The sequence below is a fragment of the Hyperolius riggenbachi genome, chromosome 7, assembly GCF_040937935.1.
Source record: "Hyperolius riggenbachi isolate aHypRig1 chromosome 7, aHypRig1.pri, whole genome shotgun sequence".
NCBI lineage: Eukaryota > Metazoa > Chordata > Amphibia > Anura > Hyperoliidae > Hyperolius > Hyperolius riggenbachi.
In genome coordinates this window covers 2,191,681-2,219,220 of record NC_090652.1, presented here as the reverse complement: position 1 = coordinate 2,219,220, position 27,540 = coordinate 2,191,681, and the positions used below count along the sequence as shown (strand labels likewise).

Sequence of the window (27,540 nt, the reverse complement as noted above, 5' to 3'; positions counted from 1 at the left end):
GGCGAAAATCTGATCCAGAGAGCTCTTGTACTCAGACTGGAGCAACAGTTCATTTTTCACCAGAACAACCAAGAAGGTAGCACACAGCCAAGATATCACAGGAGTGACTTCAGGACAACTCTGTGAACGTCCTGGAGTGCCCCATCCAGAGTCCAGACTTGAATCCCATTGAACATCTTTAGAGAGATCTTAAAGAGAATCTGTACTGTCCGATTTGTACAATAAAAAACATACCAATCGAGTCACTGTGAACTCCTGGGACCCTCTTGGCTGTTTCTGCCACTCCCCACCTTGATCCTGGCTTTTAATCGCCAGTTTTAGGAAGTGTTTACAAACAAAAAACACGGCTGCTAACTAGGAAGTGATGTATGTGTAATTTGTCCCTATCACAGCAGAGCAGTGCATTCCTCTCTGTGTTGACAAAGCTGGACAAAGAAAATAAGATTAGATATATTACAGAGACAGTGCAACTAGGAAAGGCTGCAGTAATCCAGACCACTTTAGAACAGATATAGGAATTTATAGATTAGAAGAAATAAGGCTGACATTTTTGTTACAGAATCTCTTTAAAATGTCTGTCCAGCCTCATGGAGCTTGAGAGGTGCAGTAAAGAGGAATGGGTGAGACTGGCCAAGGATTGGAGTGCCAGGCTTGTGGCATCATATTCAGGAATACTTGGGGCTGTAATGGCTGCCAAAGCTGCATCGACAAATATGGAGCAGAAGCTGTGAATACACTTATGTACATTGGATTTCTTAGTTTTATTACTTTTAATACATTTGCCAAAACCTCATATAAACTTCTTCAGTGTTTAGTGTAGAATTCTGAGGGAAAATTAATTTAAAGTGGATCCGTGATAAACTTTTACTCATTGTATAACTGTGTTCCTTTCCTATTGTTTATAGGGTATTCCTCAAGCCAAATGCTTTTTTTGTTTTAATACTCAAATTCCCTATAAACTAAACAAGCCACGCCCACAGCTTTTCAGAGAGCCTTGGCACTGTAGCAAGGGCTCATGGGAGCTCAGTCTGGGCAGGAGGAGGGGGAGGTGTTACGAGCCAGAGATTTCAGAGGCGGAGGGAGGAGGAGAGAGGACTGAATTTACGCACAGGCAAGCTGGCAGCATCTCCAACCCTCAGCCTGTGTGTAATGTGACAAACACAACATGGCCACTGTCATTGTATCACAGGAATAAATAATCATAAACTGTTGAAGCTGTTTGCAGCTAGATTTGTTGTGTAAACTATCTAAACTTTAGATAAGATATATAGACTAGGTACTTGTTATAGTTAGTTTTTCATCTCGGATCCGCTTTAATGTGTTTTGGAACAAAAGCTGTAAAATGTGGAAAAAGGGATGTGTTGTGAATATTTCCGGGTGCGCTGTAACTGTGACAGATCACTATTGTGGCTAGCAGTGGTTCCGGGTGCGCTGTAACTGTGACAGATCACTATTGTGGCTAGCAGTGGTTCCGGGTGCGCTGTAGCTGTGACAGATCACTATTGTGGCTAGCAGTGGTTCCGGGTGCGCTGTAGCTGTGACAGATCACTATTGTGGCTAGCAGTGGTTCCGGGTGCGCTGTAGCTGTGACAGATCACTATTGTGGCTAGCAGTGGTTCCGGGTGCGCTGTAGCTGTGACAGATCACTATTGTGGCTAGCAGTGGTTCCGGGTGCGCTGTAACTGTGACAGATCACTATTGTGGCTAGCAGTGGTTCCGGGTGCGCTGTAACTGTGACAGATCACTATTGTGGCTAGCAGTGGTTCCGGGTGCGCTGTAACTGTGACAGATCACTATTGTGGCTAGCAGTGGTTCCGGGTGCGCTGTAACTGTGACAGATCACTATTGTGGCTAGCAGTGGTTCCGGGTGCGCTGTAACTGTGACAGATCACTATTGTGGCTAGCAGTGGTTCCGGGTGCGCTGTAGCTGTGACAGATCACTATTGTGGCTAGCAGTGGTTCCGGGTGCGCTGTAGCTGTGACAGATCACTATTGTGGCTAGCAGTGGTTCCGGGTGCGCTGTAGCTGTGACAGATCACTATTGTGGCTAGCAGTGGTTCCGGGTGCGCTGTAGCTGTGACAGATCACTGTTGTGGCTAGCAGTGGTTCCGGGTGCGCTGTAGCTGTGACAGATCACTGTTGTGGCTAGCAGTGGTTCCGGGTGCGCTGTAGCTGTGACAGATCACTGTTGTGGCTAGCAGTGGTTCCGGGTGCGCTGTAGCTGTGACAGATCACTGTTGTGGCTAGCAGTGGTTCCGGGTGCGCTGTAGCTGTGACAGATCACTATTGTGGCTAGCAGTGGTTCCGGGTGCGCTGTAGCTGTGACAGATCACTATTGTGGCTAGCAGTGGTTCCGGGTGCGCTGTAGCTGTGACAGATCACTATTGTGGCTAGCAGTGGTTCCGGGTGCGCTGTAACTGTGACAGATCACTATTGTGGCTAGCAGTGGTTCCGGGTGCGCTGTAACTGTGACAGATCACTTTTGTGGCTAGCAGTGGTTCCGGGTGCGCTGTAACTGTGACAGATCACTATTGTGGCTAGCAGTGGTTCCGGGTGCGCTGTAACTGTGACAGATCACTATTGTGGCTAGCAGTGGTTCCGGGTGCGCTGTAGCTGTGACAGATCACTATTGTGGCTAGCAGTGGTTCCGGGTGCGCTGTAACTGTGACAGATCACTATTGTGGCTAGCAGTGGTTCCGGGTGCGCTGTAGCTGTGACAGATCACTATTGTGGCTAGCAGTGGTTCCGGGTGCGCTGTAACTGTGACAGATCACTATTGTGGCTAGCAGTGGTTCCGGGTGCGCTGTAGCTGTGACAGATCACTATTGTGGCTAGCAGTGGTTCCGGGTGCGCTGTAACTGTGACAGATCACTATTGTGGCTAGCAGTGGTTCCGGGTGCGCTGTAGCTGTGACAGATCACTATTGTGGCTAGCAGTGGTTCCGGGTGCGCTGTAGCTGTGACAGATCACTATTGTGGCTAGCAGTGGTTCCGGGTGCGCTGTAGCTGTGACAGATCACTGTTGTGGCTAGCAGTGGTTCCGGGTGCGCTGTAGCTGTGACAGATCACTATTGTGGCTAGCAGTGGTTCCGGGTGCGCTGTAGCTGTGACAGATCACTATTGTGGCTAGCAGTGGTTCCGGGTGCGCTGTAGCTGTGACAGATCACTATTGTGGCTAGCAGTGGTTCCGGGTGCGCTGTAACTGTGACAGATCACTATTGTGGCTAGCAGTGGTTCCGGGTGCGCTGTAGCTGTGACAGATCACTATTGTGGCTAGCAGTGGTTCCGGGTGCGCTGTAGCTGTGACAGATCACTGTTGTGGCTAGCAGTGGTTCCAGGTGCGCTGTAGCTGTGACAGATCACTGTTGTGGCTAGCAGTGGTTCCGGGTGCGCTGTAACTGTGACAGATCACTATTGTGGCTAGCAGTGGTTCCGGGTGCGCTGTAGCTGTGACAGATCACTGTTGTGGCTAGCAGTGGTTCCGGGTGCGCTGTAGCTGTGACAGATCACTATTGTGGCTAGCAGTGGTTCCGGGTGCGCTGTAGCTGTGACAGATCACTATTGTGGCTAGCAGTGGTTCCGGGTGCGCTGTAGCTGTGACAGATCACTATTGTGGCTAGCAGTGGTTCCGGGTGCGCTGTAGCTGTGACAGATCACTATTGTGGCTAGCAGTGGTTCCAGGTGCGCTGTAGCTGTGACAGATCACTGTTGTGGCTAGCAGTGGTTCCGGGTGCGCTGTAACTGTGACAGATCACTGTTGTGGCTAGCAGTGGTTCCGGGTGCGCTGTAGCTGTGACAGATCACTATTGTGGCTAGCAGTGGTTCCGGGTGCGCTGTAACTGTGACAGATCACTATTGTGGCTAGCAGTGGTTCCGGGTGCGCTGTAGCTGTGACAGATCACTATTGTGGCTAGCAGTGGTTCCGGGTGCGCTGTAACTGTGACAGATCACTGTTGTGGCTAGCAGTGGTTCCGGGTGCGCTGTAACTGTGACAGATCACTGTTGTGGCTAGCAGTGGTTCCGGGTGCGCTGTAACTGTGACAGATCACTATTGTGGCTAGCAGTGGTTCCGGGTGCGCTGTAACTGTGACAGATCACTATTGTGGCTAGCAGTGGTTTCGGGTGCGCTGTAGCTGTGACAGATCACTATTGTGGCTAGCAGTGGTTCCGGGTGCGCTGTAACTGTGACAGATCACTATTGTGGCTAGCAGTGGTTCCGGGTGCGCTGTAACTGTGACAGATCACTATTGTGGCTAGCAGTGGTTCCGGGTGCGCTGTAACTGTGACAGATCACTATTGTGGCTAGCAGTGGTTCCGGGTGCGCTGTAACTGTGACAGATCACTATTGTGGCTAGCAGTGGTTCCGGATGTGCTGTAACTGTGACAGATCACTATTGTGGCTAGCAGTGGTTCCGGGTGCGCTGTAACTGTGACAGATCACTATTGTGGCTAGCAGTGGTTCCGGGTGCGCTGTAACTGTGACAGATCACTATTGTGGCTAGCAGTGGTTCCGGGTGCGCTGTAGCTGTGACAGATCACTATTGTGGCTAGCAGTGGTTCCGGGTGCGCTGTAACTGTGACAGATCACTATTGTGGCTAGCAGTGGTTCCGGGTGCGCTGTAACTGTGACAGATCACTATTGTGGCTAGCAGTGGTTCCGGGTGCGCTGTAGCTGTGACAGATCACTATTGTGGCTAGCAGTGGTTCCGGGTGCGCTGTAACTGTGACAGATCACTATTGTGGCTAGCAGTGGTTCCGGGTGCGCTGTAACTGTGACAGATCACTGTTGTGGCTAGCAGTGGTTCCGGGTGCGCTGTAACTGTGACAGATCACTGTTGTGGCTAGCAGTGGTTCCGGGTGCGCTGTAACTGTGACAGATCACTATTGTGGCTAGCAGTGGTTCCGGGTGCGCTGTAACTGTGACAGATCACTATTGTGGCTAGCAGTGGTTCCGGGTGCGCTGTAGCTGTGACAGATCACTATTGTGGCTAGCAGTGGTTCCGGGTGCGCTGTAACTGTGACAGATCACTATTGTGGCTAGCAGTGGTTCCGGGTGCGCTGTAACTGTGACAGATCACTATTGTGGCTAGCAGTGGTTCCGGGTGCGCTGTAACTGTGACAGATCACTATTGTGGCTAGCAGTGGTTCCGGGTGCGCTGTAACTGTGACAGATCACTATTGTGGCTAGCAGTGGTTCCGGATGCGCTGTAACTGTGACAGATCACTATTGTGGCTAGCAGTGGTTCCGGGTGCGCTGTAACTGTGACAGATCACTATTGTGGCTAGCAGTGGTTCCGGGTGCGCTGTAACTGTGACAGATCACTATTGTGGCTAGCAGTGGTTCCGGGTGCGCTGTAGCTGTGACAGATCACTATTGTGGCTAGCAGTGGTTCCGGGTGCGCTGTAACTGTGACAGATCACTATTGTGGCTAGCAGTGGTTCCGGGTGCGCTGTAACTGTGACAGATCACTATTGTGGCTAGCAGTGGTTCCGGGTGCGCTGTAGCTGTGACAGATCACTATTGTGGCTAGCAGTGGTTCCGGGTGCGCTGTAGCTGTGACAGATCACTATTGTGGCTAGCAGTGGTTCCGGGTGCGCTGTAACTGTGACAGATCACTGTTGTGGCTAGCAGTGGTTCCGGGTGCGCTGTAACTGTGACAGATCACTATTGTGGCTAGCAGTGGTTCCGGGTGCGCTGTAACTGTGACAGATCACTATTGTGGCTAGCAGTGGTTCCGGGTGCGCTGTAGCTGTGACAGATCACTATTGTGGCTAGCAGTGGTTCCGGGTGCGCTGTAGCTGTGACAGATCACTATTGTGGCTAGCAGTGGTTCCGGGTGCGCTGTAACTGTGACAGATCACTATTGTGGCTAGCAGTGGTTCCGGGTGCGCTGTAACTGTGACAGATCACTATTGTGGCTAGCAGTGGTTCCGGGTGCGCTGTAGCTGTGACAGATCACTGTTGTGGCTAGCAGTGGTTCCGGGTGCGCTGTAGCTGTGACAGATCACTATTGTGGCTAGCAGTGGTTCCGGGTGCGCTGTAACTGTGACAGATCACTATTGTGGCTAGCAGTGGTTCCGGGTGCGCTGTAACTGTGACAGATCACTGTTGTGGCTAGCAGTGGTTCCGGGTGCGCTGTAACTGTGACAGATCACTATTGTGGCTAGCAGTGGTTCCGGGTGCGCTGTAACTGTGACAGATCACTATTGTGGCTAGCAGTGGTTCCGGGTGCGCTGTAGCTGTGACAGATCACTATTGTGGCTAGCAGTGGTTCCGGGTGCGCTGTAGCTGTGACAGATCACTATTGTGGCTAGCAGTGGTTCCGGGTGCGCTGTAACTGTGACAGATCACTATTGTGGCTAGCAGTGGTTCCGGGTGCGCTGTAACTGTGACAGATCACTATTGTGGCTAGCAGTGGTTCCGGGTGCGCTGTAACTGTGACAGATCACTATTGTGGCTAGCAGTGGTTCCGGGTGCGCTGTAACTGTGACAGATCACTATTGTGGCTAGCAGTGGTTCCGGGTGCGCTGTAGCTGTGACAGATCACTATTGTGGCTAGCAGTGGTTCCGGGTGCGCTGTAACTGTGACAGATCACTATTGTGGCTAGCAGTGGTTCCGGGTGCGCTGTAACTGTGACAGATCACTATTGTGGCTAGCAGTGGTTCCGGGTGCGCTGTAACTGTGACAGATCACTATTGTGGCTAGCAGTGGTTCCGGGTGCGCTGTAACTGTGACAGATCACTATTGTGGCTAGCAGTGGTTCCGGGTGCGCTGTAACTGTGACAGATCACTATTGTGGCTAGCAGTGGTTCCGGGTGCGCTGTAACTGTGACAGATCACTATTGTGGCTAGCAGTGGTTCCGGGTGCGCTGTAGCTGTGACAGATCACTATTGTGGCTAGCTGTGGTTCCGGGTGCGCTGTAGCTGTGACAGATCACTATTGTGGCTAGCTGTGGTTCCGGGTGCGCTGTAGCTGTGACAGATCACTATTGTGGCTAGCAGTGGTTCCGGGTGCGCTGTAACTGTGACAGATCACTATTGTGGCTAGCAGTGGTTCCGGGTGCGCTGTAACTGTGACAGATCACTATTGTGGCTAGCAGTGGTTCCGGGTGCGCTGTAACTGTGACAGATCACTATTGTGGCTAGCAGTGGTTCCGGGTGCGCTGTAACTGTGACAGATCACTATTGTGGCTAGCAGTGGTTCCGGGTGCGCTGTAACTGTGACAGATCACTATTGTGGCTAGCAGTGGTTCCGGGTGCGCTGTAGCTGTGACAGATCACTATTGTGGCTAGCTGTGGTTCCGGGTGCGCTGTAGCTGTGACAGATCACTATTGTGGCTAGCAGTGGTTCCGGGTGCGCTGTAGCTGTGACAGATCACTATTGTGGCTAGCAGTGGTTCCGGATGCGCTGTAACTGTAACAGATCACTGTTGTGGCTAGCAGTGGTTCCGGGTGCGCTGTAGCTGTGACAGATCACTATTGTGGCTAGCAGTGGTTCCGGGTGCGCTGTAGCTGTGACAGATCACTATTGTGGCTAGCAGTGGTTCCGGGTGCGCTGTAGCTGTGACAGATCACTATTGTGGCTAGCAGTGGTTCCGGGTGCGCTGTAGCTGTGACAGATCACTATTGTGGCTAGCAGTGGTTCCGGGTGCGCTGTAACTGTGACAGATCACTATTGTGGCTAGCAGTGGTTCCGGATGTGCTGTAACTGTGACAGATCACTATTGTGGCTAGCAGTGGTTCCGGGTGCGCTGTAACTGTGACAGATCACTATTGTGGCTAGCAGTGGTTCCGGGTGTGCTGTAACTGTGACAGATCACTATTGTGGCTAGCAGTGGTTCCGGGTGCGCTGTAACTGTGACAGATCACTATTGTGGCTAGCAGTGGTTCCGGGTGCGCTGTAGCTGTGACAGATCACTATTGTGGCTAGCAGTGGTTCCGGGTGCGCTGTAACTGTGACAGATCACTATTGTGGCTAGCAGTGGTTCCGGGTGCGCTGTAACTGTGACAGATCACTATTGTGGCTAGCAGTGGTTCCGGATGTGCTGTAACTGTGACAGATCACTATTGTGGCTAGCAGTGGTTCCGGGTGCGCTGTAGCTGTGACAGATCACTATTGTGGCTAGCAGTGGTTCCAGGTGCGCTGTAGCTGTGACAGATCACTATTGTGGCTAGCAGTGGTTCCAGGTGCGCTGTAGCTGTGACAGATCACTATTGTGGCTAGCAGTGGTTCCGGGTGCGCTGTAGCTGTGACAGATCACTATTGTGGCTAGCAGTGGTTCCGGGTGCGCTGTAGCTGTGACAGATCACTATTGTGGCTAGCAGTGGTTCCGGGTGCGCTGTAACTGTGACAGATCACTATTGTGGCTAGCAGTGGTTCCGGGTGCGCTGTAGCTGTGACAGATCACTATTGTGGCTAGCAGTGGTTCCAGGTGCGCTGTAGCTGTGACAGATCACTATTGTGGCTAGCAGTGGTTCCGGGTGCGCTGTAACTGTGACAGATCACTATTGTGGCTAGCAGTGGTTCCGGGTGCGCTGTAACTGTGACAGATCACTATTGTGGCTAGCAGTGGTTCCGGGTGCGCTGTAACTGTGACAGATCACTATTGTGGCTAGCAGTGGTTCCGGGTGCGCTGTAGCTGTGACAGATCACTATTGTGGCTAGCAGTGGTTCCGGGTGCGCTGTAACTGTGACAGATCACTATTGTGGCTAGCAGTGGTTCCGGGTGCGCTGTAACTGTGACAGATCACTATTGTGGCTAGCAGTGGTTCCGGGTGCGCTGTAACTGTGACAGATCACTATTGTGGCTAGCAGTGGTTCCGGGTGCGCTGTAACTGTGACAGATCACTATTGTGGCTAGCAGTGGTTCCGGGTGCGCTGTAACTGTGACAGATCACTATTGTGGCTAGCAGTGGTTCCGGGTGCGCTGTAGCTGTGACAGATCACTATTGTGGCTAGCAGTGGTTCCGGGTGCGCTGTAACTGTGACAGATCACTATTGTGGCTAGCAGTGGTTCCGGGTGCGCTGTAACTGTGACAGATCACTATTGTGGCTAGCAGTGGTTCCGGGTGCGCTGTAACTGTGACAGATCACTGTTGTGGCTAGCAGTGGTTCCGGGTGCGCTGTAGCTGTGACAGATCACTGTTGTGGCTAGCAGTGGTTCCGGGTGCGCTGTAACTGTGACAGATCACTATTGTGGCTAGCAGTGGTTCCGGGTGCGCTGTAACTGTGACAGATCACTATTGTGGCTAGCAGTGGTTCCGGGTGCGCTGTAACTGTGACAGATCACTATTGTGGCTAGCAGTGGTTCCGGGTGCGCTGTAACTGTGACAGATCACTATTGTGGCTAGCAGTGGTTCCGGGTGCGCTGTAACTGTGACAGATCACTATTGTGGCTAGCAGTGGTTCCGGGTGCGCTGTAGCTGTGACAGATCACTATTGTGGCTAGCAGTGGTTCCGGGTGCGCTGTAACTGTGACAGATCACTATTGTGGCTAGCAGTGGTTCCGGGTGCGCTGTAACTGTGACAGATCACTATTGTGGCTAGCTGTGGTTCCGGGTGCGCTGTAACTGTGACAGATCACTATTGTGGCTAGCAGTGGTTCCGGGTGCGCTGTAACTGTGACAGATCACTATTGTGGCTAGCAGTGGTTCCGGGTGCGCTGTAACTGTGACAGATCACTATTGTGGCTAGCAGTGGTTCCGGGTGCGCTGTAACTGTGACAGATCACTATTGTGGCTAGCAGTGGTTCCGGGTGCGCTGTAGCTGTGACAGATCACTATTGTGGCTAGCAGTGGTTCCGGGTGCGCTGTAACTGTGACAGATCACTATTGTGGCTAGCAGTGGTCTAGAAACCCATATAACTGAGCTTTATTGAGCTCCCTATAGAAGTTTGTTATCCTATATCGTATAGGAGCCATCAGGTCTTATGCTAAGTACACACAATGCAATTTTCTGAGAGATTTACAGTGAGATCGATAATTTCCAACATGTCTGATCTGTTTTCCGATCGATTTTCTGTTCAGGTCTATGAAAATTTTGGAAATCCGATCAGACATGTTGGAAATAATCGATCTGACTGTAAATCTCTCAGAAAATTGCATTGTGTGTAGCTAGCATTAGCTACTAGAAAGTCCTGCATGTCAGATCAAGTATTTACATATCTGATGACTCATGCTGTCTGGGTGGAGAGAAGGCAGTATGAGTCATAAGTGGGTAAGGGAGGGGGCTTTGACATCAGCGAGCATCCCTGAATGACCTAATACACCATCTGTGCTAACAGCCAGCCGGGCACTTCCTATGCACAGGTCCACTTTGTTTGGCTCAGTCTAGTAATGTTTTGTGAGGAAGAGTGTTTCCTTCCTGATGCACTTGAGAAATCTCTAACAATACGAAAAGCAAAGTCCCCAGATTTGGTGTCTGGTACCTAACAAACACACTTCCAAAGGATTTCACACAGCTCTTCCTCCTACAGATGCACATTGAGCTCTCTGCAGATCAGGACGTTCTGCAGTATAGAGAGGGGAGGAGGGAGGGAGAGCAGGATTGAGGTGGGCCCATGTCGGTGGCATGATTGGCCAAGGTTAACCAAGCATGTACACACACCTGGCAAAGTTCTAACCAAATGTCGCATTTTCATTTCTTATATTTAACACTGATTAAAAAATAATTTGAATAACATCTATATTTCAGATTTTAATATAAATGGAAGGTATTGTTTTTGGAAGAATTCTCCTCCTAACCTTCTCCGTTCTGTACTAGGAGTCCGCTAACAAGGCAGAGAAGATGATCTCTGCTTCTCCCATGGAGGTTCAGACAGCTGCCGTCTCCTTGCCTCTCCCAGCCAAGGCTAGTTCGGTGCCACCTTCTGTCATCTTCTCATCCAGTGGTTCTCCGATGTCTACATTCAGCCAGGACAACTCCCTGGACGGAGACCTCATACACAACCCACCGTCTTTGAGCGCCGTATCGGAGCACTTGAACACCCTCTCCACCAGAACGTCCAGTATAGCCTTCGACTTCCAAATTCCCAAAACGTGCGGGCTTGAGAAGTCCACAGAGGAGAAGAAGAAGTCTACTCCCGTGGTAGTTATAGCCACCAATCCTCAACCTCCACCACCATCATCACGGCCCTCCAGCTTTGTTGAGCAATCGGCAATGATGGTCGCAGAGAAGAAGCAGCCAGTGCAGATCCATAATTCAAAGACTATGTCAGAAGTACAGCAGAAGTTGCAACAGCACGGGCCGGTGAAGATGCCCCAGCTCGGCAACACCTCTTTGCAGCCCTCAGTAAAGCTATACCAGATAAATAACCAGATTGGAAAGGGGGGCTTCACTCCTCCAAGCCAAAGCTCTGCTCCCAGAGTCTCAGCTTCATCTCTCAGCCTAACCCCTGCTCCCAGAGTGTCTGCTCCATCTCCGAGCCCAACCCCTGCTCCCAGAGTCTCTACTCCATCTCCGACCCAAAACACTGGTTCCAGAGTGTCTACTCCATCTCCGAACCAAAACTCCTCTCCCAGAGTTTCTACTCCATCTCCAACCCAAAACACTGGTTCCAGAGTCTCTCTTCCATCTCTGAACCAAAACTCTGTTGCGAGAGTCTCTGCTCCATCTCCGACCCAAAACACTAGTTCCAGAGTGTCTACTCCATCTCCGAACCAAAACTCTGCTCCCAGAGTCTCTGCTCCATCTCCGAGCCAAAACTCTGGTTCCAGAGTCTCTGCTCCATCTCTGAACCAAAACTCTGCTCCCCGAGTCTCTGTTCCATCTCCAAGCCAATCCCCTGCTCTCAGAGTCTCTGCTCCATCTCCAAGCCTATCCCCTGCTCCCAGAGTCTCCGCTCCATCTCCAAGCCTATCCCCTGCTCCCAGAGTCTCTGCTCCATCTCCAAGTCAGAACCCTGCTCCCCGAGCCTCTGCTCCATCTCCAAGCCAATCCCCTGCTCCCAGAGTCTCTGCTCCATCTCCAAGCCTATCCCCTGCTCCCAGAGTCTCTGCTCCATCACCTCCCCAAAGGCCCCCCACTCCCCAAACCAAATCTCCAAAACCTGCAACGTTCTCCTCTCCACCATCCAACATGAGCAATCAGAAGCTTGTGGTGTCACCAGGCCTGCTAGGAAAGCTTTCAAACAGCGGCACCTCAATCAGTGCCCAGGCCTACAGGTCGCCACTGCCCAGACCCTCAGTCTCTCCACCCAGTAACTTGGGGAACGCAGGTGTCCTGAACAGCGCAACCACTGTGAGCCAATCACCACCCTCCCTGCTACGTAGCCCCTCCTCTCTTCCTGCCAAGAAGCCCTCCCATCCCCTTCAGAAGCTGACCCTGATCGCACCGCAGGACTCGGGAAAAGGGACACAGGGAGTGGCAAAGCTGATCACCTCATCCATGGTGGGAGCCAACAGGGGGAATACCGGGTCTCCCACAAGTCTTACTGTAAGTAAAATGTGCATGTGCTAATTGTCATATTATAAGTTTACATTATGTAAAGCAGGCAGGACCTCAGCCCAGAACGTCACTGATAGACTCAGGGAGAGAAATGGCTGCTGACGGACTCTTATCTCTGTCTGGATGATCCTCTCTGCAGGAACTTCCTGTCAGTTCTTATGAGAACAGGACATCCCCCCCCCCCCCCCTCTTTTTTTTTTTTTTTTTTTTTTTTTTTTTTTTTTTAAACAATACCAGTTACCTGGCTGTCTTGCTGATCTCTCTGGCTGCAGTAGTGTCTGAATCACACAGCTGAAACAAGCATGCAGCCAATCTTGTCAGAGCACCTGATCTGCATGCTTGTTCAGTGGCTATGGCTAAAGGTATTGGAGTCAGAGAATCAGCAGGGCTGCCAGGCAACTGGTATTGTTTAATATGGCAGCCTCCATCCTCACGGTTTCCTTTAATTTAGTAACAAGCTCGGAGAAATTGAAGGATCCAGAATCTTGGACTGGATTTTTTTTTCTGCAGGGATCACCTGTGCAATATCAGATGTTAATGAGGAGTTAAGTTTAACCCTTTCCAATCCAATTTGTAAAATACAACAATGATCACTCACTTTTTTTTTTGGGGGGGGGGGGGGGGGTTGGTCCTAAACCAGGTAGGGCCCACTGGCGAAGTTCGCTTCCCCCTGAAGTGGTGCTGAGGCAAAGGTCGTCAGACTTCTCCTCAATAGGTAGTGCCCGCTCTCATCCTGACCGGTTTTAAAGGGGAACTTCTGCCTAAACAAACATACTGTCATTTAATTACATTAGTTACGTTAATTAAACTAGATAGGTAATATAATCTCTTACCCATCCTGTTTTAAAAGAGCAGGCAAATGTTTGTGATTTCATGGGGGCAGCCATCTTTTTCATGGGGGCAGCCATCTTTTTCATGGGGGCAGCCATCTTTTTGGTGGTGACAGGGAGCATGAGACACAGTTCCAACTCTCCTGTGTCCTGATCACCCCTCCCAGCTGCGCACGCTAGGCTTCAAATCTCAAATTCAAAATAAAAAAAAAATTGCGCCAAAACAGCAGAAGGAGAACAACATCATCAGAAATCCCATCATGCTTTGCACAGCATCAGGGTAAAAATGCCTGGGCAGTTTTCTTCTGGGCAGCTAAAAATGAAGCTTGGGTAAGAAAAACAAAGTTCTGATGCTGTGAAACTGTTAAAGAAACACCAGGCCTTTTCAGTGCTGCTGAGTAGATTTTTAGTCTGGAGGTTCACTTTAACATCCTGTCGTCAACACCCCCGATGACGGCAGAATGCCGAAACCGGTCAGGCTGAGAGCGGGCACTACCTATTGATAAGTCTGACGACCTTTGCCTTTAGTAGCGGGAAGTGAACTTTGCCGGTGGGCCCTAATTGCTTTAGGGCCATTCATGATCCATCCATGTCCAGAAAACCAAGACACATGCATTTTACTGCGCATGTGCGAGTTATTAGTATTTATTATTCTATCTTTAGCACCGACATTTTCTGCAGCGCTGTACAGAGTATATTGTCACATGTCCCTCAGAGGGGCTCGCTATCTAATCCCCACTATAGTCATGTGTATGTGTCATGTAGTGCATGTATTGTAGTCTAGGGCCAATTTAGGGGGAAGCCAATTAACTTATCTGTATGTTTTTGGGATGTGGTAGGAATCCAGAGTGCCCGGAGGAAACCCACACAGACATGGGTAGAACATGCAAACTCCATGCAGATAGTGCCCTGGCTGGGAATCAGACCGGAAATTCAATGCTGCAAGGCGAGAGCGCTAACCACTACACCTTTCGCAGCTGAATGAAGCAGATTTTACATCAGACTGTCATGGCTGCAGTTGAGAATTCAATCTTAAAAATTAAGCCGTTAAAATGAAAATGAGACTTCTATTTTACCAGTGTTCTGTTTACCATTAGTACTACACATACATTATCTCATTACTTTGTCACTTCAGGTTCACCTGAACTCTCCCCTTTCACACTCTCAGATCTGTTGTGTTTTCTTTGCAGCAATCGCCAAAATGTAGCCCCAGTTCTGGCCTGATTAGCCCCTCCTCCGCGGGGCTGACTGTACTGACTCCTCCTTTCAAGACCAACGGAGGAAAGATCCCACCGACTTCCCTGGGTCTTATGTCCGGCATCCACCCCTTCCCCCTGCATGTCATTTACACCTCCGAAGCTGTCCAGAAAGCCGCTGCTTCGCAAGACGCCATCATCACCGGGCCAGCGCCAGGAACGTTCCACCACGGCCTGACACGGAGTAAGTCACCCAGATTCTAACACTTGTCTTGGTTTCCAAACTCCCGGAGTATAGCTTCCACTATACAGAACCTAACCTGTGCCTAACAACCACCTTACCACCTAACCTGTGCATAACAACCACCTTACCACCTAACCTGTGCCTAACAACCACCTTACCATCTAACCTGTGCATAACAACCACCTTACCACCTAACCTGTGCCTAACAACCACCTTACCCCCTAACCTGTGCCTAACAACCACCTTACCCCCTAACCTGTGCCTAACAACCACCTTACCCCCTAACCTGTGCCTAACAACCACCTTACCATCTAACCTGTGCCTAACAACCACCTTACCATCTAACCTGTGCCTAACAACCACCTTACCATCTAACCTGTGCATAACAACCACCTTACCACCTAACCTGTGCATAACAACCACCTAACCTGTGCATAACAACCACCTAACCTGTGCCTAACAACCACCTTACCATCTAACCTGTGCCTAACAAACACCTTACCATCTAACCTGTGCATAACAACCACCTTACCACCTAACCTGTGCATAACAACCACCTTACCTCCTAACCTGTGCATAACAACCACCTTACCCCCTAACATGTGCCTAACAACCACCTTACCACCTAACCTGTGCCTTACAGAAACCTTACCTCCTAACCTGTCCGCAACCACCTTACTCTCCAACCTCTGCCTAACAACCACCTAACTCTCTACCCTGTACCTTACAACAACCTTACTCCCCAACCTGTGCTTGGCAACTTTACTCCCCAATCCTTGCCTAACAACCACCTTACCCTCTAACCTGTGTCTAATAACATCCTAACTCCCTAACCTGTGCTTGGCAACCCTATTCCCTAACCCGTGCTTAACAACCACCTTACTCCCTAACCTGCTCCTAACAACAACCTTACCCTCTAACCTGTGCCTAACAACCACCTAACTCCCCAACCTGTACCTATTCCTTAGCACTCTGCCCAGATGTCTGTCCATCCCTGACATTTGTTCTTCCATGTTGGATGGCTGTCTGAACATGTGCCCTCCTCCTGCCTCTCTCTATAGATCTCCTGAGTGGTCTGCAGCATTCCACCCCTATTTCTGTCCCAGCCCTGTCCGGACACACACAGCCGCCACTGACAGGTAAACCCGTCATACTCTACCATCGTCTCATCTGACGCACAATGACTCCGCCTCCATTGCAGAGCTCTCACCCGGCCTTCCTGATTTACCTTCTTATATTGGCCCATGATTCATCCAATCACTGATCTCTCCATCACATCTAATGAGGAGAGAACTCTGTGACACGTTGCTGTATCCCAGCCGCCTCCGCTGCCATCCCCGAGCGTCACCATATGGCACGTGTACCACATGACATCACACGGGGGAGAGGGGAGATTACCACACACAGGCACCAGGGGGAGACATTTACATGGGGAGACAGCGAGAGGGGAGATTACCACACACGGGCACCAGGGGGGGACATTTACATGGGAGACATTTACATGGGGAGACAGCGAGAGGGGAGATTACCACACACGGGCACCAGGGGGGGACATTTACATGGGAGACATCGGAGGAGACCGGGAGAGGTGTAATTACCACACACAGGCACCAGGGGGGGACATTTACATGGGGAGACAGCGGAGGAGACCGGGAGAGGTGTGATTACCACATATGGGCACCAGGGGGAGACAGCGGAGGAGACCGGGAGAGGTGAGATTACCACACACGGGCACCAGGGGGGGACATTTACATGGGAGACAGTGGAGGAGACCGGGAGAGGTGTGATTACCACACACGGACACCAGGGGGAGACATTTACATGGGAGACAGTGGAGGAGACCGGGAGAGGAGAGATTACCACACACAGGCACCAGGGGGAGACATTTACATGGGAGACAGCGGAGGGGACCGGGAGAGATGTGATTACCGCACACGGGCACCGGGGGGGCATTTACATGGGAGACAGCGGAGGAGATCGGGAGAGGTGAGATTACCACACACAGGCACCAGGGGGAGACCTTTACATGGGGAGACAGCGGAGGGGACTGGGAGAGGTGAGATTACCACACACAGGCACCAGGGGGAGACATTTACATGGGAGACAGTGGAGGGGAGCGGGAGAGGTGAGATTAACACACACAGGCACCAGGGGGAGACCTTTACATGGGGAGACAGCGGAGGGGACCGGGAGAGGTGAGATTACCACACACAGGCACCAGGGGGAGACCTTTACATGGGGAGACAGCGGAGGGGAGCGGGAGAGGTGAGATTAACACACACAGGCACCAGGGGGAGACATTTGCATGGGAGACAGTGGAGGAGACCGGGAGAGGTGAGATTACCACACACGGGCACCAGGGGGAGACCTTTACATGGGAAGACAGCGGAGGGGACTGGGAGAGGTGAGATTACCACACACAGGCACCAGGGGGAGACCTTTACATGGGGAGACAGCGGAGGGGACCGGGAGAGGTGAGATTACCACACACAGGCACCAGGGGGAGACCTTTACATGGGGAGACAGCGGAGGGGACTGGGAGAGGTGAGATTACCACACACAGGCACCAGGGGGAGACATTTACATGGGAGACAGCGGAGGAGAGGGGGAGAGGTGAGATTACCACACACGGCACCATGGGGGGACATTTACATGGGAGACAGTGGAGGAGAGCGGGAGAGGTGAGATTACCACACACGGGCACCAGGGGGGGACATTTACATGGGGAGACAGTGGAGGAGAGCGGGAGAGGTGAGATTACCACACACTGGCACCAGGGGGAGACATTTACATGGGGAGACAGCGGAGGAGAGAGGGAGAGGTGTGATTACCACACACGGGCACTAGGGGGAGACATTTACATGGGGAGACAGCGGAGGAGACTGGGAGAGGTGAGATTACGACGAAGGGGGGAGGGGCGTGGGTTGGTCGCATTTGTCGCTGTTACCACTGTGCACCTGATCGGCTGCGTCGGACCGGGGTTTTCCAGCTTGCTCATTCAATACATCAATCGGCAGAATTGTTGCGGCGCTGATTATCATCCAATGCGATAAAATAATTGAACTGGATGGTCAATCAGGCTGCAAAAAAATTGCACCGCTTAAGACCTTAAAATCCGAAAATAATCACACCGCCAGGGAGGTTATGCAAATGCAAACATTACTACTATTGCCATATTCTGTCATTATAGCAGCGTTGTAATTCTCTCTCTGTCCTGCAGATGCCGCCCATGTCAAGAATCCCGCCCCGCCTCCAAGAAAGCTTTAACTCGGGCACCACAGACCAAAAACAAGACTGTAGCACCCTCTTGGGGTCCAGCCAGCGGGTGCTGATTATTCAGTAAAGACTTGCTAGACTTGGTGCCGGCTTTCCTGCACAGGCACTTCCACGGGACGGCAGTGACATTGGGAACTTTTACTTCCTGTTTGAGGGTTTTTTTTGTTTTGCATGATTGTGTGTACATTTCTTTTTTTCTATCATTTGGATGGTAATTTAAAGGACAACTCAGACTTAAGCTAATACTTGAGATTTGAAAGTGAATATGAGCGGGCGGACGATCACCTTCCTAATAGCCCCAAAAGATTTAAAGGAAACTGCAAGGTTAGCCAAGGGAAGGACATTTGCTCTATTCAGCACATTCTAGGACTGTCAGGGAAAGGGAGGAGCTTGCTTCAGATGCTGTCAGGGAAAGGGAGGAGCTTCCTTCAGACGCTGTCTGGGAAAGGGAGGAGCTTCCTTCAGACGCTGTCTGGGAAAGGGAGGAGCTTCCTTCAGACGCTGTCTGGGAAAGGGAGGCGCTTCCTTCAGACGCTGTCTGGGAAAGGGAGGAGCTTCCTTCAGACGCTCTCAGGACCATCAATGATTTGTGTGTTATTCTTCTGACTATATATCTTGAGCTAAAATGATTTCCTTTCTGTTTAAAGCAAATCAGAAGCGAAATAAAAAAAAACCTTTATGATATAATGAATTGCGCAGTACGGATAATGAATAGAACATTAGTAGCAAAGAAGAGAGTCTCATACTTTGTTATATAGCTTTTTTTTCAATAACATTTCATCATTCTGTCACAGTTGCAGTTTTAAAACCACACTCTGTCTTTTAAACTATAAAACAAAGCAGAAATAATGACCCTTTGAACTTTCCTGCAGTAAAACCTTATCTCAAGCTGCCTCTTAGAAAACAGGACTGTATTGGACCCATGTTGGGCCAAAGAGCTGAGAATCTCTTTTGCATAAATAACTGAAGCTTTTTAACTCTTCCTGTACTCGAAAACAACACGAGATTCTCTTCTTTGCTAGCAAATTTCGATTCCTTAGCTGTGCTACACATACAATTCATTATTGCATAAGTTTATTTTCAGTTTAGGTCCAACTGCTCACTGCCCTGTCACATGTTCTGTTTCTATCCCTCAGTGTTACTTCGGTGGGGAGATTTCACCGGCACCGTCTGTGTGTCTGCCCCACCCACAACACCGGGGGGAATATCCTAGTCAGTCTGTGCCCCACCCACAATACCAGGAAACGTCAGTCAGTCTGCGCCCCACCCACAACACTGGGAAATGTCAGTCTGTGCCCCACCCACAACACCGGGAAACGTCAGTCAGTCTGTGCCCCACCCACAACAGCGGGGAAACGTCATAGTCTGTATAAAGACTGTTACATGCCCCCATGTCGGTGATTTCACACCTAGTATAGGAGAATGGATTTCTTAAAGAAGACCACAATAATTCATGGCTCATCTCTGTTTCCCGGAGCAGTTTTCTAGCTCGAGCAGCTCTAGGCATTTGACACTGGGCATTTGGCCATGTTTGGAAGCAGTTGGCCACTTTTGTGCCCATGGTTACGCCTGTAGGCAGGCTCTTGCACGGGACAGAGTCACGCCTCCTAGTGGGCGGGGCAGGAATCCAGGTAACATATAGTGCTCAGTTCAGACGTGACCAGGTCTGGCTTTTGCTTGTTTTATGATAATGCCTGTGATCGTTCATAAACCATTCTTCCTCTATAGAAGGCTGATACACTGCATGATAATGACCAGACACTGGCCTCTGCATTGGACATCTGTGCTGATTTATAGATCAGATTGGACAGCATTCCAATCTGTACGGGCAATAGTCATTGTACGTGTGTACACCCCTCTAGAGAGGATGTTGTCTTAACAATCGTCACTCATCTTCTAGCAAACACGAAAGTCTGAGGTACCGGTTTTATGCAGAGTTGTCCTTTACACTACGTCATCTTGTGTTCTGTGCTTCAATGTTCTTTTCTTTTCATTGTGACTCTCTTGTTTTGTGGCGTCTATGCCCTCTTCTCTCAATTTATTTATTTGATTTATACTTTCACTGTTTTGTTTGTGACGGCCAGTCATTTTGGAGTTATGGTGAATGTGGCGGTACCCGTGGACAAGATGGCAGACCTGTATCCCCTCCTTAGTTTACCAGCGCCACGTACTCCCAACTCTTACTTGTGGACTCGCTCTTTCTGCTGGTCTTTGATAAAAGGATTGTGAAGACTTGCAGAAGTCGCCTGAAGGACTAATATGAACAATGACAGGATTATAGACCATTCCATTCTGTAGTCAAGGGATGGTTACTGGGCCTTTCTGTCAATGGACGACGGAGAGCAAAGGATTCTGGGAAGACGGGACCGCCTCAGGTCTTCCTCGCAGGACAATCCACGGATGTTACAAATCTTTTCTTTCTTTTCCTTAGTTGGCGGTTTACGAAGACATTTTGGGTGCTGTGTGCTATATTCCGGATCTGTAGTCGCCCTGCTCTAGATTTCTACGATGCTGAAAGACAATTTTGATCCTCACTTTTTACATTGGAACGTTCGCAGAAGATATATTTTGCCCCAGCTTACGGAACAGCTGTATTTTAATACACAGAGGCGACTTGCAATGATGTCACTTTTAGAGTCTGACTTGTTTATCATTGACAGACACATTTCGGGCAGTAAAATGACTTTTCACGCCGTCGCCGGTCACATCCAGATCTCTGGCAGATTTTGGAGACTCAGAATCGCAGATCTTTCATACTTGAAGTGGAGTTTGTAGAGAGGGAATCTTGTTTTTGTTTTTTTTAGTTTGGGGCTTTTTACATTCGCTGTTGACGTGTGTGTGTGTGGTACAACATGGCTGCCGCTGTATCTAAGCTTTGGTTACCATTGTGATGTTTATGCTTCTGTCACTCTTCTGATCGGGTTACTGTAAATTTCTCAAGCTTTATGCTGGTTCTAGATTTCTTTTTTTCATGTGACTTTTTGGGAATTTGCCAGAGCTTGCTATAACTTAAAGGAAACCTGAGAGGTGGGGAGGATATAGATACTGACCTCAGGAGAGGGCCAGAGGCTTCCCCGGTCTTACTCCATCCCTCCGTTCCAGCGTGGGGACCCCCAAAGTTCTATGGAGCTTGCCTGCGCCGCACCCGTGCGGACTGTTGGCCCGCGCCGCACCCGTGCTGACTGTTGGCCTGCGCCGCACCCGTGCGGACTGTTGGCCCGCGCCGCACACAATGCAGACTGCTTGCGCAGCTTAGAGCCATCGCTCTGTCTTGGTGCAAAAGGCTGAGCCTGTTGGGCTTGGTGCTAGTGTGCAGGTGTGAGCTGTCTGTGCCTGCTCAGTGCAGGTGAGCTCCCTTAACAAGCCTTGTAGAAGGGCTTCCGGGGGTCTCAGCACTGGAATGGGGGGGGGGGTGTCTTTGGAGGATCCCTCTTCCGAGTTTAGTACCCAGATTGGGGTGTTTTTTTCCCCCTTCAGGGCGATTTTTTAAAGCAAACATGAAGTGAAAAACAATGAAACTGAGATTGAATTGTATGTGTAGTATGGATAAGGAACAGAACATTTAGTAGCAAAGAAAATAATCTCATTTTTATTTTCAGTTCTATAACTCTTTTTTTTTTTTTTTTCAAGCATAAATACATGTCATTAAGATGCCTTAATTGAAACAGAACTCCCAGGTCTGTGAGCATGGAGTAAACAAGTATTCTTATCTCAGCTAACAACCTCTCATCCCATTTAGATGTTCTGTTTCAATTAAGGCATCTTAATTTAATGACATGTATTTATGCTTGAAAAAATATCTGTTTTCCCTTTTGATGTTGCATGTATATAAGCTGTCTGTACCACCAGCCTGCAAACTAACAGGATATAAGCCCGACCAAGGCTGCAAGGCCGAAAGCTTGCTTATTCTTTTTCATTTTTAGTTAGCCAATAAATGGTATCATCCTGATTTAAAACTTCTTGCTTTTACTGATGGCTAACACGGTACAATACCCCACTGCTACTACTGCAGCAGTTTGTCATATTTGCTGTTTAGAATCTGCGCCGTCTTTTAAGCTATAAAACAAAGCAGAAATAATGACCCTTTGAACTTTCCTGTTGTAAAACCTTATCTCAAACTGTCTCACTGTTTCTTGGCTAAGTGCTTCAGAAAACAGGACTGTATTCCACCTGGTGGATGGAAAAGCTCAGAGAAGCTCTTTAGCACAGATAACTGAAGTTTCTTCTGTACTGGAAACAAGATGAGACTCATATCTCTGTTACTGATGTTCTGTTTCTAAGCTGTACAACACATGCAATTCATGGGCCTCAATTCTGGTATCTGTGTGAGGGAAATATTATTTTGTAGGTAAAATACCTCATGCGGTAGTTTTCCACTGTTCTTAGCAATTCTGAAAGATTTTTCTCCATTTCTGAACATGAGGTAAAACATGAGGTATAACATGAGGTAAATGCATAAAGTGAGGTAAAACATAAGGTATTTCAGTGGTAAGCATGCAGTAAATAAATAATAGTAGTCTTTCATTGTCTTCCAAAAATTAAGATAGTCTTTGGAAGATGTTTTTTGAGGGGGGGAAGGTGTATTTGATTATGTAGGAATCTATGAAAAGTATATTTAGAGACATCTCTTATAAAAAAACAAATCCAGTTAATATTTAGAGTTATTTCTACGATTCTTTTCTATTACACAGCCTGAATAGGAGCGACACTAAAACAGCAATAGGAACTCCACTAAAAACTGCAAAATGCACACAAAGTGACATTGCCTCCAGGTACAGGCAGGTCTTACACTGATCAGTAAATGATGTGGTAACATGTCCCCTAATTTCCATGAGAATCGCTATTTTCTGTAAATTACCCCATAATTCACCTCATGAGGTAAAACATGACTAAAATCTACCAGAAATGCTAAATGCCATTACCTCATGGGGTAAATTACCTCACACATGGGGTAATTGGTTTGATAACCCTACCAGAACTGAGGCCATTATCTCATAAGTTTATTTTTACTTTAAGTTTGCTTTAAAGTGAATGTTTACCTATTTTAAAAACAAAAAAGGTCCTAATAAGCCTTCCCTCTCCTCTCCGGGTGCCCGGTCCCGCGCAGGATCCCCCGTGGCAGTATTCGACCAGTTCGGTCAAATACTGCCACTTCCGCAGCCGAAGGGAGGTTTCGGGAGCACTCGGGCTCCCAATGACACGGCCGCTCCATACTACGCATGCGCGAGCGCCCTCTATGACGCACTCGCGCGTACGTGGTATGGAGCGGCCCGTCTTCGGAAGCCCGAGTGCTCCCGAAGACCTCCGAAGTCCCTGCGGCGGCGGACGCGAACAGGGGAGCCAGCACAGCACCGAGGGCACCGGGAGAGGAGAGGGAAGGCTCATTAGGACCGAGACTTCCCTCTCCTTAGGTGAGTATCTGACTTTTTGGCTTTAAAATGGGTAACCACTGGCTTTAACCTTTCTAGGACCCTTCCATGCCAATTGGTGTTGACACAGGTGCAGCCCCAGGACTGCCTAATGCCGATCGGCGTGCAGTCCTGGGGGCGGGCATTGTAAGAGGTCGCTCGCGCATGTCTGCTTGGATGACGGAGCTCCGCCTTCAGTCTCCCAGCAGTGATTGCCGCTTTCAGACTGTTAGATGGCGAAACACTGTCTTTTATCACTGTTCAGCGCTGCGATCTAAGGCAGTGCTGTACTGGGGACAGCCGTGTTACTCAGCTGTCCCTCTGGGGGACACAGGAGAGCAATCCGCTCTCATTGGCTGAAGCTTATGACAGCTGATTGCTGTCATAGGCTGGCTAGGGGAGGGAAAAAATATTTATCTAAAAATAAATAAACATTGGGGGAGCGATCAGACCCCACCAACAGAGAGCTCTGTTGATGGGGAGAAAAGGAGGGGGGGGGAGATCACTTGTGTGCTGTATTGTGCGGCCCTGCAGCCAGGCCTTAAAGCTGCAGTTGCTCATCTTTGCAAAAAAATGGCCTGGTCTTTAGGGGGGTTTAAGTCTGTGGTCCTTAAAGGGACACTATGGCAAAAAAATGTTAAAATTTTAAATACGTGCAAACATAGACAAATAAGAAGTACGATTTCTCCAGAGTAAGGTGAGCCATAAATTACTTTTCTCCTATGTTGCTGTCACTTACAGTAGGTAGTAGAAATCTGACAGAACCGACAGGTTTTGGACTAGCCCATCTCTTCATAGGGGATTCTCAGCAAGGCTTTTATTCTTTATAAAGATAGTCCCTAAAAGGGATTTAAACAACGATGCTGGCCAGCTTCCCTGCTCACTGCACAGTTGGACAGAGCAACTGCCATTCACAAAGTGCTTTTGAAAATAAATAAATCCCTGAAAATCCCCCCATGAAGAGATGGACTAGTCCAAAACCTTTTGCTTCTGTCACACTTCTACTACCTGCTGTAAGTGACAGCAACATAGGAGAAAAGTAATTTATGGCTCATTTTACTCTGGAAAAAACATACTTCTTATTTGTATATATTTGCACATTGCACAATTTCAAATTTTACATTTTTTTGCCATAGTGCTGTTTTAAGTGATTAAAGATTCAAGCTACCCAGAAACTGATCTATGTGCTTAGTGATTGTCAGAGGATTAAATTCTAACTAATGATCCAATTATTTTCATCCAATCTTACCATCTCTATGTGATATAGGGGAACTGCTTAACCTCCTTAGCGGTAACCCCGTGCTGGACACGGGGTAAGCCGCCGTAGGGTGCCGCTCAGGCCCTGCTGGGCCGATTTACATAATTTTTTTTTTTCAAACACGCAGCTAGCACTTTGCTAGCTGCGTGTTTGCTCTGATCGCCGCCGCCGATACCCGCCGCGGAAACAGGACCCCCCGCATACCCCTTGTGCAGCCTGGCCAATCGCTGCCAGGCTGCACTATGGGGTGGATCGGGACTCCCTGTGACGTCACGACGTCCGTGACGTCACTCCATTTGTCGCCATGGCGATGGAGGAAGCCCTCAAGGAAATCCCGATCAGAACGGGATTTCCTTATGGGCAAGCGGCGCCGGCGGCGATTGGAGGGGACGGGCGGACGCCGCGGGGAGGGGCGGAAGCATGTAGCTAGCGCTAGGCTAGCTACATGCGAAAAAAAAACCTCCCGCGGCTGCGCAGCCACACATTTCATACCGCCAGGGGGGTTAAATTATCCATCCAATAGATTCGCTCAATTTACCCTTCTACTACATAACTACATAAAATTGGATGAAAATGATTGGATCATTTGTGGCCACCTTAATCCTAGATCCTCGCCTGTCTCCTGGGCCACGGTTTCTCCCCAAACTAATGGTATTCCTCTTCCCTCCGCATAGCGGCTGTAGCCATGTGACATCCAAATGTGGTAGACCTCACAGTAGAAGGCATGTTCTCTACCAGAGGAGGTGGGACTTATAGTTTACAGGAAGTAGGTGTAAGGCCTTGATCTGCTCACACAAAGCTATTTGGTGGATGCACTCAGAGTAGCAAAAAGATTCTGAACTAAGTATATTGCCACTTACAAAGATGTGTTCCCAACTCCTTCCACAACATCACCACAAATCCGAGGGTCAGCCCCATCGCCCCAAGCTTATCCCAGACACAGTGCCAGCCTCCATGCCCCCAACCAGCGGTGACTCCAGGTCCTTCCACATCATCATCACCACCACTAATCCAAGGGTCGGCTCCATCACCCGAGCTTATCACGGACACAGTGCCAGCCTCTATGCCCCCAACCAGTGGTGATACCAGGTCCTTCCACATCACCACAAATCCGAGGGTCAGCCCCATTGCCCTGAGCTTATCCCAGACACAGTGCACGCCTCCATGCCCCCAACCAGCGGTGATACCAGGTCCTTCCACATCATCACCACCACAAATCCGAGGGTCAGCCCCATCGCCCCGAGCTTAACTCAGACACAGTGCCCACCTCCATGCCCTCAACTAGCGGTGACACCAGGTCCTTCCACATCACCACCACAAATCCGAGGGTCAGCCCCATCGCCCAGAGCTTATCCCAGACACAGTGCCAGCCTCCATGCCCCCAACCAGCGGTGACACCAGGTCCTTCCACATCATCACCACCACAAATCTGAGGGTCAGCCCCATCGCCCCGAGCTTATCCCAGACACAGTGCCGGCCTCCAGCCACCACTGTACTGACACAGAGGAAGATACTGAGGTGACTGCTGGTTGGCCTACTCACACTCGTACTCTCATCACTTGGACTGCTTTAAGAGTTTGTCCAGTTTTGGGTTTAGGTGGGGTTTACCAGAGAAATATATCTCCAGGGGGCTGCAATCGTGAGATCTTTCAGCTTGGAAGAACACCTGAAATCTAAGGAGGCTTCCCTTGTTGTCCACGTTTAAAAATGACCTGACGTCCGGCAGTCTTGTTGTGGCTTCTCAATCCCACAATCTGCTCAGAGTCCACAGATAAAATATTAAAGTATAATTCCACCCGACTGTGCATCAAATATTCACAAAACAGTCTTAAGACTAAAGGGGTTTTATAGGAACAGCACAAATCTTTATTCTTCAGTATAAAATCTTCTCAATTGCAGTCGTCAAATGTAGACAATTCAGTGCAAAAAATCCATTTTACAGAACAATAGGTTGCCTGACATGTTTCATGGCCAAAAGCCGCTTCCTCAGAGGCACACAAATATGTAGATATGTTTAAAACATACCTACAGGCATAAGTCAATAACCTACCCTGATCCAAATGTCTGTGCTTATCAGGAAAAACAATGGACAAGCCACTGAAGTATAAAGAAAAGGCTGTAAGCTTACCAGAAAAAGTACCAGGATTAGGGAACTACAATCTAAGAAAAACAATACATAACGCATAATCAGTAACCATAAAACTGAGGATCTCCCAATCTAGAAACCTCAAAGAGCCGCCACGTCCAAAACACAATAGCCATTGTGTCACTAAAGAAAAGACCAGCCGTGCATCCCCAGTGCCAGTGAAGGATAAAGTGTAAACCAAACACCACATGAAAAGATCTATACCAGGGGTCTCAAACTCGCGGCCCGCGGGCCATTTGCGGCCCTCGATACAATATTTTGTGGCCCTTGCCGGCAAAAGCTTCCTTATAGTTCGCTTCAGTGCTCCCAAGTAATCCGCCACATCCCCGCCGCTAAACGAGGGCTGCAGAGCCCCCAAATGGCCCGGGGGGCAATCCGCCGGCATTTCCTGGAAGGGGCAGAGCTGTCAGCTTCAGCTCTGCCCCTCCTGACGTCAATCGCCGCACGGATCACCGCCTCTCCCCCCCCCCCCCCCCCTCTCTGTGAAGGAAGAGTGACAGGGGCGGGCAGAGGCGGCGATGCGCCGCGATTGTGAAATCCCTTATGCGGCCCAGCCTCATCCTGACTTTGCCTCTTGCGGCCCCCAGGTAAATTGAGTTTGAGTCCCCTGATCTATACTGTCTATGAAATAGCCCATATACCAAGGCACTAAGTGCACAGGATTAACATCAGTTGTAGTGTCTAAAACAAGGGGAAGAGAACACTGTACACCAGAGTATACTATATAGAAAGTGCC

At 49.6% G+C, this 27,540-nt stretch overlaps 1 protein-coding gene across 5 annotated transcripts in view; it reads left to right on the top strand.

The window, feature by feature from the left end:
* The window catches only part of UBN1 (ubinuclein 1), a 118,838-nt gene extending 98,218 nt beyond the window's left edge, over positions 1-20,620 (top strand). For all 5 annotated transcript variants that reach the window (XM_068243480.1, XM_068243478.1, XM_068243482.1 and 2 more), the window contains exons 15-18: positions 10,764-12,434; positions 14,467-14,716; positions 15,778-15,855; positions 17,937-20,620. In XM_068243480.1, the coding sequence (XP_068099581.1) occupies positions 10,764-12,434; positions 14,467-14,716; positions 15,778-15,855; positions 17,937-17,983 (2,046 nt within the window). In that variant the 3' untranslated portion in view covers positions 17,984-20,620. The remainder of the gene's footprint in view (positions 1-10,763; positions 12,435-14,466; positions 14,717-15,777; positions 15,856-17,936) is intronic.
* The last annotated feature ends 6,920 nt before the right edge of the window (positions 20,621-27,540 follow it).